The sequence below is a fragment of the Castor canadensis genome, chromosome 8 (assembly GCF_047511655.1).
Source record: "Castor canadensis chromosome 8, mCasCan1.hap1v2, whole genome shotgun sequence".
Lineage (NCBI taxonomy): Eukaryota > Metazoa > Chordata > Mammalia > Rodentia > Castoridae > Castor > Castor canadensis.
Window position 1 is genome coordinate 133,041,866 of NC_133393.1, and position 13,377 is coordinate 133,055,242.

The following is a 13,377-nucleotide window of genomic DNA, read 5'->3' on the forward strand; positions in this document are numbered from 1 at the left end:
AAAGCAGAAGGTGCTGCCACAGTGTGACAGAAACACAGCTTTATCCATAAATCCTTCACAATTATATACTAGGAACTATTTTTATTTAAACACAGTACCCCTACTTGTTCTAAAGTGTGGGAAGTACAACCCACTGAAAAAGAAAATGAGGAGATTTAGAATTTTTTCTTATCTAGAGCTGGTTTAAATTTAAGTGAAGCCTTGTGCTTTAATCCAGTATGGCCTGGATTAAAAGGCTGTACTATTCAGGGCCCTTGATAATCTGGCACAATCTGCTTACTCCTCAGCAAAACCCCTACCCTGCACATTTTACATTCTTTCATGCCAATGATTTTCAGCTAGGAGCAATTCTCTCCCTCCCATTTGACAATGGTCATGTTATAGACTGAATTGTGCCCCTCCTCTCACTAAATATATACGTTTAAGCCCTGATTCCATGCCTCCTCCCACCCCAAAGTAGCTGTATTTGGAGACAGGGATGTTAGAGAAACAATTAAGATTAAATGAGGCTTTAAGAATGGGCTCCTAACCTGGTAGGATAGTATTCTTACAAGAAATAGCATTTATACTGCATATAAGAAGGCCATCTACAAGCCAGGTGAGAGGCCTCACCAGAAACCAACCCCGATGTAACCTTAATCCTAGACTTCTATTCTCCAAAACTATAAGTTTTTGTTGTTTAAGCCACGTTGTTTGCAGTATTTTGTCACAGCAACCTGAGCTGGCTAATACAATCTCAGAATATCTGGATAGGACCTTCAAGACCAGCCTTTAAACCCTTCTTTTTTTATTTTAAGTTAAGGAAACTGTGGCTCAAAAAATGTAATGTGAGTGGGTGGTAAGGGAGGGGGTGGGGGCAGGGGGGAGAAATGAACCAAGCCTTGTATGCACATATGAATAATAAAAGAAAAATGAAAAAAAAAAAATGTAATGTGAGTTACCAGAGACACAAAGAATGGCTAAAGGACTACTCTGAGCTAGAATTCCTATCTTCTGCTTTAAATAGCGTGCAATGACACTTTGTTGATTATGCCTCTTTATTCTTTAAGCATTCTTATTGTGCATGCGTAAATTTTTATTCATAAATTTTAAGTAGTTGTAGGATATACGCATATCTATATGTTCCATAAGTCATTAAATATATCTCAAATATATATGCTTTTATCTGTATGTATGTGCATATAATTTAGTCATACATCTACATGGTTTTTAATAGTTACTCACCAAGCAAAATTACTCCTTCAATCAATATTAAGCTGGATTTAAATTTTCAATTGGGAATACAGAATATAAAATTATTAAGCTTCTGGTATCTGATATCCTGGGTTTGAAGTCTAACTCTGCTATTTGCTTGCTGTATGATCTGGTACAAGTTGCCTAAACTCTCTCTATAATTTCCTTAACTCAAAACTGGATTAAAATGAGATAATGAATGTAAAGTGCTGGGAACTTCTTCAGTGCTATTTATAAATGAATATTTACTAAGCTCCTACGAGTATAATTCTCTGGAAGGTATGGTGACAGAACAAAATATGCAGGAGTCCTTCCTTCATGGAGCTCATGGTAGTTAAGGAGACAGAAATAAAACATCATACAAATTAATACAAATTGTGACAATTTCCATGGGAAAAAAAAAGGTTAAGAATTCAATGAGAGAGGTGCTAGGAATGTAGCTCAATGACCAATCACTTGCCTAGCATGTTCAAGACCCCTTGGATACAATCCCCAACACTGCAAGTTAAAAAAAAAAATTCAATGAAAGGTTGCAAGTAGGGCCCTGAATGAAAGAAGGATCCTCAGAGGAAGTAAATTTAAGCTGAAACTTGAAGAATGAGGAGAGTCTCTATTTCCCCACCTCCTACTCATTTCTCAACCCTTTGGGTCTGGCTTCTATTTCTCTACCTAAATAGCTCTTGCTAAGGTCACCAACAGCTACCATATTATTATATGCATATGATCTTTTTCAGCTGTCTTACTTGACCTCTTAGCAGTACTCAGCACAATCAATTATGCTCTTGATCTTGAGGCATTGTCTTCCCACGGCCTCTCTAATAATAAACTCCTTCCTGATCATTTCCTCGCTGGCTGCCTCTTCAGTCCCCTTTGATGGTTCATCTGCCTCACCTATCCACTGAATGTTTGCCAAGGCTTAGTCCTAGGTCTTCTTTTCTTCTTACTCTAAACTTACATTATTCAATAGAAATATTCTCACAGTCATCCACGTCATTTTAGATGTCCTAGTAGTCATATTTTAAAAAGTAAAAAGAAACGATTGTGGTAATAGCTTTAAAAACTCAATATATAAAAAATATTTCAACATGTAATCAATGTAAAAATATTGAGATTTTACATTTTTCCCTTTTGGTATTAAATTTTTATAATCTGACATGAGTTCTAATTTACAGTACATCTCAATTTGGAATGGCATCATTTTAAGTGCTTAGTAACCACATGAGGTTAGTGGCTACCATATTGGACAGCACAAGTATAGAGTACTGAGTCTAGGTATACATGGTGGATGATCCTATCTTTGTCAAAGGTCCAATTCTTGTCTGTTAGCTGATGATTCAAAATTTTAATGTCTGCTCCCAACTTTTCTTCTTATGTTAGCTCTAATACCTTATAGCTATATATATATTTTTTTTTTCTTTTTTTTTTGCAGTACTGGGTTTGTGCTTCACACTCGCTAAGCAGATGCTCTACCACTTGAGCCACACCTCCAGCCTGTTATCGCCTTCTTAACATTTCCACTTGGATATCCTAAGATACCTGACTCAGCCTGTCTCATATCAGACTCAGCCTGTTTCAAATATGAGAGTATATTCATCTCTCTGTGATTTAATTACCATCCAGCCAGTTACACCTTCACAAACCTAAGAGGCCTCCTTCTCCCTAAACTCTCTTATACAGTTCATCACCAAGTCCTATTACTTAGTAAAATATTTTATTAGCATTATTCTAGTAAACAGCAATGTTTAGCAATAACAAATATTAATGAATACAAAGAAACCATCCTGAATTAAATTATTACTTTCATAAAATATCTTGTGAGACAGGAAATACAATACCCTTTAAACAGATGAAGAAGTGCAATGAATTCAAGTTCAGACATGGCCTCATGGGAGCCCAACTCCAGTCTGGGCCTCAGAGTGAATTCAAGGCCTACTTGGACTGATGGTCAGGGTGTGACAGGGAGTTCAATTGTAGTGTGTGGGCCATATTGAGTTCAACTCCAGCCTACTCTGACATAGATTTCAAGGACAAATGTCTCTTAAAACCATCCATTTTGCATCAGACCATCACTGATCCAAGATGCTATCATCTCTTGCCTGGATGATATAATACCCTTTAAACTGGCCTCCCAGCTTTTACTCACATCTACTCTGTATACTTCAGCCACAGTGATTTTTTCCAAAAAAAAAATCTGATCATGCTAACTGAAATACTATGTTTAACTGTCCCCTCACCCATAAGAATATTAAGGGGTTTCCATTGCTCTTGGGAGAAAGAACAAAGTCCTAAATCTGGTCTAAAAGGCCTGTAAGCTCTCCTCCCACCAATTTCCTTCCTCCAACATTTGTACTTACCTTTTCAGTCTCATCTCATTACACTTCCTCCTGTACTTCTTCGCTCTCCAGTAGTCATTCTAACCAATTTCCAGTTCCTAAAAATGTATCTTACTCCCTCCTAATTGAAAAGAGAGAAAATCAATACTTAAAACAACTGATGTAAACTGTGCAGAGACACAAAGTTAGATCTGAATGACCATTACAATCCATGTCTCCTCTTTTTAATAAGATGAAGCTTTCTTTTCCTTTGTCAAGAAAGCTCTCCTGAAACTTCTCCTCTACCCCTTGTCTACTTATCCTTCAGATTTCACATAATTACTACATCATCGGGAAAGCTTTACTGGAGCATTCCAGCTAGGCAAATCCCCTTATTAATCTGCTCTTGCATCATTAGTTGTTAACTTGCCATTATTTGCATCATTGATTAATATCTATTCTTGTTAGTTGGCTCCATGATAACAAGGACTGTTTTTTGTGTCTATATTTTGTCAGATTCAGGTGCATACTAGGCATTGAGTGGATGGATAAAAAGAATGACTGAGAGCATGTATCAACCAGATGGAAGGAGCAGTATGTTTGAAATACTCTAAGGTCAGAAATAACTTTTTTTCTTTTTTTGGTGCTGAGGATTGAAACCCAGGGTCTCCTCCTTTACCACAGAGCTACACTGCCCTGGCCTCCAGGTAACACGTTTTATGTGACTGTGGACAGAGCCTGTGTACAGTGTTTTTTGTTTTTAATTGTTGTTTGTTCGAAGACAGGATCTCACTGTGTAGTTCAGCCTTCCTAGTACTGGGATTACAGACATTTTACCACTACACTTGGCTCTACAGAAGGTCTAATATGTAAACACTAGCAAGAAGGCCCTTGGATATACTTTGACACCAATGAAGCTTGGCTCCTAGTTTATAACTCATGAAAACACCTAAAATCTTCATGTGAACAAAGACCTATATTCAGTAGAAATTGAGGAGTTGGTCCAGACAGCTAATCGCAATCTACTTGGGCTACGGACTGAATCTCAAACTGCAGTTTCAGTATCTTAAAAGATTAGAGGTAAAGAAATAGGCAAAATTCAATTAGTCTGTTGGAACATCCTAAGTTATAGAGAAAGGTGACCCATAACAAGAAAAACGAAGGATGAGCTTCTGCGTTATTGGGAAAGGCCGTATCCTCGTCTGTCAGGACCTGTCCTATCTGTCATGAACTAGAACCTGAGAAGAGTGTTTGGGGATCCCATCTTGACTCATCCGAGGTTTAGAATACAGGAAACACGGAATTCCAGCTTCAAGAGGATCTTAAGTGAACTGTGATTGTGACTAACGACGCAGTCCCTGGGAGTCACCGACAAGAAAACGGGATGTGTATGAGCGAACACATTTCTTGGCCCCTGTCGCTGCTTCCGGTACGATTTAAAACAAAACAAACAAACAAAAAAACTGGGAATATTAAATTTTTCGGTTCCGGCAAAGATGCCCAGTTCTCTGGCAGGCCGCCCTGTGTCCACATGGCAGTCACGGACATCTCCCGCTCACTGTGGAGCTGAGGGTCCCCTTTCATGTTGACGCTACGCGGGCGCCAGGAATGCCCGAGTCATGGGACAACACAGGTGCCAGATCAGTGCCCCTCGGTCCCCGCGGCCTGCCGCCGCCGGGTGCAGATGCGCGCGCGCGGCCGCCGACGAGCGGGACCGCGCTCCGGTGACGCCGCAGCGGAGTCCTCCACCGTCCCAGCATTCCCCGCGCCTACCACCGAGAGCGGCTTCCGGCGCCGCTGGGCTCGGCGGCGGGGGTGAAGAAGGAGCGGGCCCTCGCCTCTCTGTCTCACTCCCTCGCGTTCTCTTGGGCAACATGGCGGGTGTGGAGGAGGCAGCGGCCTCCGGGAGCCACCTGAATGGCGACCTGGATCCAGACGACAGGGAGGAAGGAGCTTCCTCTACGGCTGAGGAAGCAGCCAAGAAAAAAAGACGGAAGAAGAAGAAGAGTAAAGGGACTGCGGCAGGTAAACGGAGCCTTATGTTCGCAGTCCCTGCCAGGAATGGCCGAACGACTTGGCTCAGGCCCGGTAGGGGTGGCAGGAACCGGGGACCCGGCCTGATTCCCAGACCTGAGAAGGTATCAGGGGCGGGCTATGGATTTCCAGATTTGAGGAGAGGAGGCTTCTCTCCCTGTGGGACCCCCCCGCCAGGTCTGGGGGATGGGATGTGTGGAGTGGGGGAGAACAGAGCGTCCGAGCCTCGCGTGTGGCGCTGGGGTTGCTGAGCCCGCAGCCCCCAGGTACCGCTGGACCTGGGCTCCCACGCAGGTCGTGGGTGACGCCGACACGAAGCCATGCACAGGGCACAGTTCCCATCTCCCGCGCGGTTTCGGCGCCTCCTCCAAAATCCAGTGCAGACCCGTCCTGCCGCCTCTTTGCTGGAGCCACCTCCGGGATGTATTTTCATGGAGGATGGGGTAGGGTGGATGGACAAGCTGATGGCCTGTCCGCATGACACCCCACCACCCCCGCCATCCCGGTTTACATTAGAGTTTCTTGTTGCGGGTTCAGTTTTGGAGGGTGTATGCCAGCACGCTGATGTCACTCAGCCGTGGTGGTGGCGGTGCGAATTTTCACCTGCTTGATCCTACAGCATCCTCGAACTGTAGGGCCTTCAGCCCTGAACTGGTTGTCACTTGCAGGCAGTGCAGGCAGGATATTCTGGGGCTGGGAGTGGACTCTCCAGATCCACTGGGAACGCAAGGAAAACAGTTCAGTGTTTACAGTTGGAGCATGTTATGAGCTGGGAAATAAAATGTTTTATTTTGAGAAGTCAGCATTTTTTGTTTTACAGGCTCCTTCATTTTAGCCAAAAGTTATTTTTAACCTGTGTCTAATTAAAATAAGCCTGTGAATGAGAGAAAATGGAGGGAATTTGTCTTTGTTTTTTTGAAATTTTGACTAGATAGGAGTGGAAGAGGGACAGTTGTAGCTTTGCTGGGTCTCTTCCAGAGCAAAATTTAGTTCCAGGGCATACTCTGGTGACTGTTCCTGGCTTTCGAATGAAATCCAAATTCTGCAGTTTGTCCTTGAAGGTGTGCAGCAGACTGATCCTAATACATTTTTAACAGTTGTATTTTTCAATACGAATGTCACTTCATTATGTGCTGTGTCGTATTTTTCTATACATATTGCTCCTACAGCTAGGTTGTAATCACTTCCAGAGCAGGGGCGTGGTCTTATGCGTAGGTGTCTAAAAATTAGTCGTGGAGTACCTTTTCCTATTTATTTTGATTTTGTCTAGCCCAGCATGATTGCCAGGAGAGTTCCTTCTTTTCCTAAGACCTTATCACTTATTTCCTGTCTTAAATATCTGTCCACTAATTAATGTATTATTTATCCTCTAGCTGCTAGCATGTATAATGGATAATTTGTTGAATCATGGTACTACTTACATATGGAAGATTTTTTGTTCTGTTTTTTAACAAATTGTCTTCACAGTAATGTTTCCTTTTGTTCCCTGAGCACTTATAAGGAAAGTATTTGTAAATTTTCAAGCATTGTTAGAACAAGTTTTAGTGTGGGAACATATCTTTATTCTGATTTGTGGATTTTATTTGATCAACAGGGCAACAGGAACCTGATAAAGAATCAGGAACCTCAGTGGATGAGGTAGCCAAACAGTTGGATAGACAAGTATTGGAAGACAAAGAAAGAGATGATGATGATGAAGGTAAATGGTTAATTTGATCTTTGTGTGTATTTATTTGCTTGTGCAATCTGTTCTGTGACATTTCACTTGTTAATTCTTCAATTAATGTCACAGATCAAAAGGAGAAGGTATTTATTGGCAGCTCCTTAAAAAATTGGATATGTTGAATAGCTGCTCAGATAGCACATATCTCAACTTTTAGAAGGTACTTGGTAGAAAACCAAGTAGTAGGTGAGTATTAGTAAGATAAAAATGTGAGGGGATGTTTATTTAACTAATATTTATTGAACAGCTACTGTGTAGTCATCACTTTAATGGGATACATTCATAATATCATTTTAGCCTCATAAAACCTAGTAAAGTAGGTGCTATTCTTGTTTTATAGAGAAGTGGGAGTTATGTGCTTTTCCTCAGCTAATGTATGTAAAATAGGGCCAGAATTTGAAACCTATCATCTGATCCCAAGTCTATTCCTTTTACTCTCTATACTGAAACTATCCTTCATTGTTAAAGGAGTGTATTTGGAGTACTTCTAAACTTTTATGAATTCTCTGACCTTAGTTTCTTATGAGTATTTGGATGCTGTAAGATTTCCTTTAAGACAGCTACTGTTAGAATTCTAGTAATTTATGCTATCAGTAAGACAGTAGAGAGAGAGAAGATTAAGAAAACTTGTTATTATACAGCCTGTTTTGACACAAGAGGAAATAGCACTTTCCCGTTCTTTGAATTTGCAGTTGTCTATTGTCTCTACCAGTTGTTCCACCTTAGGGTAATATCTTCCAACTGTTAGCAGAGGCTGTACTTTAGTTATTATGTTAAGGTAATTTGAGTAGTTTTTTCTTTAGAAAACTTCTTCAGTGCCTTCAAGAAGCTTATAGTCAGCACTGGTAGAAAAGGTGCCAAGAGTGAAAGGAATCTTTAGCTTTTACCTCGTTAAACAGACCTCTTCTCCGTTCTGCCTTGATTTTTTTCTTCAGATTATTGACAACATATTTTGAGCTCTGAACAAGAAAGGAGTTAGTAAATTCAAGGTAATATAATAGGTTGCTGAAGGTTCACTATGTAGAATGTTACAGTGCTAATCTTGAAGTGTGCCTTGTACATTTCACCTACGAAGTTCTTACATCTCTTGACACTAAAAGGGAAATTTTTTGCGTGTCGTATTGGAAGTCTTCAGTGTATTAAACAAGATTTTAGGAATATAGGTAGTTTTCTACAATTCCCTAATCCATTTTGGCAATCTAAGTCAATCAGTACTGTGGATCTGTTATGAGTATTCTTTGAGGGGATGGAAAATTAGTATTTCCAAGTTTTTCTTTTAAAGGAAAGCTGTTGGAGTGGTGGAGTGACAGAATACATAGAGGTGAAAAGATATCGTGATATGTGCCTTATAATTATGTGAGATTTGGAGGTGGGATGCTGAGGTGGGATTTTGGAGGAGCCAACTGCTAAGGGAACACTTACTGGCAAGAATGGGGCTTGATTAAAACTAACCAGAAAAGAACATTTGAGTAGAGAGAATGCGGAGAAAGTTTTTGAAGTATTGTGGGTGGTGCAAACTGGACATTTTAAGAAGATTCACTGAGGGAGCCTGAGGAGAGGACACAGAGAACAGGCAAGGAGGCCATTTTGCAGGCCACTGAGAATAACCTAGGTATGTGGTAATGAAGATTTAAGTGTATTGTTATAACTAGGAGTGGAAAAGAAGGGAGACTTTAAATCTGGGGAGAAAGAAGGAGAGGCAGTAGTAGACTTCTTTTGAACTTAGGTGACAGAAGGTTTGTACTGCTGATTGAACTAACAAATTTGGGTTGGGAACTATTGAGAGACTATAGACAAAAAAAAAAGAGTATATTGAAATTAATTTTAGTTGCATTGAACTTTGAGTATCAATGTGAAAAGTTGACCCTGTGGGCATCTGGCAGTTTGCCAGAGGTAATTCTTTTTTTTTTTTTTGGCAGTACTGGAGTTTGAACTCAGGTCTTCATGCTTGTTAAGCTGGCACTCTACCACTTGAGCCACACCACTAGCTTGGGTATTTTTCTGAGATATTTTCTCAGGAACCATTTGTCCTGTCTGGCTTTGAACCTTGGTCCACCTGATCTCTTAACTGTGGAGTAGCTAGGATTACAGGCATGAGCCACCGATGCCTGGTTTTTTTTTGTTGTTGTTGTTTCTTTAAAGACAGGATCACATTATGTAGCCCAGGTTGGCTTCCAACCTGAGGTTTCCCTGCCTCTACCTCTCAAGTGCTGGGATTGCAGGTGTGTGGCACCATTCCTCCCTTTCATTCAATAAATTTTAAGTTAGGCTTATACAGTTTGTTGGATTTTGCTAAGTGTATAGTTTTGTAACCACTGCCATAACAAAGATGAAACCATTTCTATTTAACATTGCCATTTCCAGAAGAAAATTTCCTTGTGTTCTTTGTATCAAGTTTTCTTTCTCTACATCTTTGCCCTTGGCAAATACTGTTTCTGTCCTTATAGTTTTGCTTTTTTCAGAATATCATATAAATGTAATTATTCAGTATGCAACTGAATTACTCAGTTTGCAACTGAATAATTTAGTTGTTGCATTCCCCTTTTAGGAATCAGAAGTACATTCCTTTTTGTTACAGTATTCCAAATTTGTTTATCCATATACTAGTTGAAAGATATTTGTGTTTCCAGTTTTTGTCTATATGAATAAGTTTACCAGGAACACTTGCACGTAGGTCTTTACATAGACATGTTTTCATTTCTCCTGGGTGGGAAAAATCTCACTTAGGAGTGGGATTCTTGGTCATTCTCATTTCCATGAGAACCTGTCAAACTGTTTTCCAAAGTGACTGTACCAGTTTGCATTCCTGTCAGCAGTGATTGAAAGTTCCAGGTTATTAGTATCCTTGTAAACATCTGATATTGTCAGTTTTTAAATTACAGCCTTTCTCACAGGTATGTCATAGTATATCATTGTGGTTTTAATTTGCATTCCCTTATGACATTGACCATCTTTTCATGTTTTTACTTGCCTTTTCAATATCTCTTTAAAGTGTTTAAATCTTTTGTCCATGTTTTATTGGGTTATCATCTTACTGAGTTGTAATAGTTCTGAGTATATTTTGGATGCAAGTACTTTAGTAGATGTATGTTTCACAGATATTTTCTCCCTGGCTTTGGTTTGTCTTTTCATTTTGTTTTCCTTTTATTTAAATTTATTTCTTGAGATAGTCGCACTCTGTTCAGACTGGCCTCAAACTTGCTATGTAGCCTGTGGTGACCTCAAATTTGCCATCCTCTAGTGTGCTAGGATTATAGGTGTGCACTATTGCACCTGCCTGTCTTTCACATTGTTGATGGTATTGTTTGCAATATAATTTTAATTTTGATGAAGTCCAGTTTATTCACTTATGACTTTGTGAGTGATGCTTTTTGTGTCTGAATCATAAAATTAAACTACTGTCTCTAAGTCATGAAGAGTTCCTTTTCTGTTCTCTTTAATAGCTGGACAGATTTTAAGTGTATGCTTTTCTTTTTGCTGCTGTTTTTTTTTTTTTTTTTTCCAGTTCTGGAGTTTGAATTCAGGCCTTATTTTTCCTAGGCTAGCACAGTACCACTTGAGCCACATCCTAGCCTGATTTTTAGTATATATTTAAAATTGGTTATTTGTCCTGAAGTGTTTGTTTTAGGTTGAGTCTAGTATGCATAGGAATATAATAGACACTGAACTTTTTTTCCAGAGCAAAAAACTACCTTGTTTATTACTCTTCTGTCCCTCTTGCCTAAGGCTTAATAAATTCAACATTTAATGGGGTGAAAGTTACTATTAAAACTGCAGTGCAGAATATATGAACTAGAGTATATGATACATAAGGGACATTGAAAGTTACAGTTTCCAAATATTTTCATGTTAAGACTTTTGAATCAATATTTGTATTTCTACTGATTCTTTTACTGAGTGGATTCAAGGTTGAACATAAGAAAATTTAATTTTGTATGCAAAAAATTGCCAAATACTGGCAATGTCATATTTAACCCATGTCAGCCTTACAATGCGTTACCTCCCTCCTCCTAAACTATTGCTTCCTGTTTCTTAAGTAAAAGAAGTATTAGCCAGGTAAAGGTAACTAGAAGAATATTGATTAGTTGAGTAGACTGAACACTTACCATGTTCTTATCAGTATGCTTGGTTTAAGAAAAGTAATCCTTGAGCCCACAGATGAGTATAGACAATGTGAACCAATGGTTGCAGTTTTGGGGGTTTTTTGTTTTGTTTTGTTTATTGGTGGGACTGGGGTTTGAACTCCAGTCCATTTTGTTCTGGTTTTTTTTTGGAGACGAGATCTTGTGAAATGGGGTCTTCTAAAGTATTTGCCTGAGCTGGCCTGGAACCACGATCCTTCAGATCTGGGCCTCATAAGATTACAGGTGTGAGCCACTGGTGCCCAGCCAATGACTGCAGTTTTATATGATAATTAAAGTATTGTAGAGTAGTGACAGAATTTCGCTCATGACTCCTTTTTATAAATCTGGGAGTGAAATGATGCACTTTATAAGAAAAAGTAAGAGTTGTTAAGGCTGGAGACATGGCTCAAGCAGTAGATCACCTGCCTAGCAAGCATGAAGCCCTGAATTCAAACCTCAGGATGGTCAAAAAAAAATTAAATGTTGTTTGACATTATTGCGTTTCACTATCTAAAATTATTGATGCAATTCTGCCACTAGGAGGAACACTTAAAAGAGTACTTATGTGGTGAACAAACATACTCGTAGACTGTTCTTTTTCGTTTTTTGGTATTTTGAGGTAGGATCTTACAACATTATAATTTGTGACGTTAAATAGCTTCCAGCTTCCCATTGCCCCTTACCTCTGCTTCCCGAGTGCTGGGATTACAGATTTGTGTGATATCCACTGGTTAAAACCGCACTTCTGATTGTCTGAGATAACATCTTATTCATCCCTATTTTCCTTTTGCAGCATAGTTATTAACTAATTTGAGGGCATTGGGTTTGTTCTTTCCTTCCTTCCCTTCCTCCTTTAACTTTCCCCCTTTCCTTCAGTTCAGGCTGGCCTTAAACTCACAACCCTTCAGTCTCAGCCTCATGAGTTCTGGAATTACAGGTTTGTACTACCAAGTTCAGCTTTCATCAGGCTCTTTTGAGACTCAAAACCATGAACCAAGAAAAAGTATATATGCCCACTGATTTCTTTTGCATATAGTTCAACCCAGAAGAACCTGTTTTCCCCCTCTGACCACAACTATGTAGAAAAGACATAAAATATGATATCCAATATATACCTCACTAGATGAGGAATCAGATAACATATATTCTTGGTCCAGTTATGTCATTTACCAGTTGGGATTGTTTTGGGCAAGTAGCTTAAACATTTATTGTTACTTCACAGGATTACTTTAAGCATTACCTGAGGCAAAGAAATAGAAGTGTTTAACTGCAAAGCATATGTAAGCTATGATTTTAGATGAAGTCACAGGGTCATTATTGTTGATACGAACTAACACTGGTTATTTTTCTAGCCTTTTTAAAAGGAAAGTTAATATTATTTTCTTAATATTTCATCCAATAATTCTTTTACTAGAAGAATTCAAACTAAAATTTGCTAGTGCTTTTGATTATGCAAGTCAAACTGTTAATTAAAGCTAGCAACATCCAAAAAGTTTTTAATGACAGTGTTGGGTCAGTCTTCTCATGCTGTTTATATATGTATGTGTACACACATGGACTTACCTCCTCATGCCTGCGTTTTTCTCTGCTTATGAGGATTAAATGAATATTTACTTGGAATTGTTTTTTTCTTAGATGGAGATGGTGATGGAGATGGAGCAACTGGAAAGAAGAAGAAAAAGAAGAAGAAGAAGAGAGGACGTTAGTTTCTTAAATTAATCCTACTTGATGAATTAGTAATGGTTATTAACCAACAGGTTTGAAGAATAGGTTAGAAGTTGTTCAAGGTTCTAATATATGTCACATGAGTAGACTTAAGAGAGTTTGAATTTAGTGAAACTAATAATCCACATAGCAGATACTTTGGTTTAATGATCTTGTTGGTATTTTCTTTAGCTGTTGCTCAACTAAGGAGTGTTAGTGTGAGTTGGCTGCATTTAATCAGAAGCTA

At 39.1% G+C, this 13,377-nt stretch overlaps 1 protein-coding gene across 1 annotated transcript in view; it reads left to right on the forward strand.

The window, feature by feature from the left end:
* The first annotated feature begins 5,327 nt into the window (after positions 1–5,327).
* The window catches only part of Metap2 (methionyl aminopeptidase 2), a 30,339-nt gene continuing 22,289 nt past the window's right edge, over positions 5,328–13,377 (forward strand). Inside the window, exons 1-3 of the mRNA XM_020185199.2 lie at positions 5,328–5,570; positions 7,174–7,278; positions 13,062–13,127. Coding sequence (XP_020040788.2) covers positions 5,420–5,570; positions 7,174–7,278; positions 13,062–13,127 — 322 coding nt within the window. The 5' untranslated portion in view covers positions 5,328–5,419. The remainder of the gene's footprint in view (positions 5,571–7,173; positions 7,279–13,061; positions 13,128–13,377) is intronic.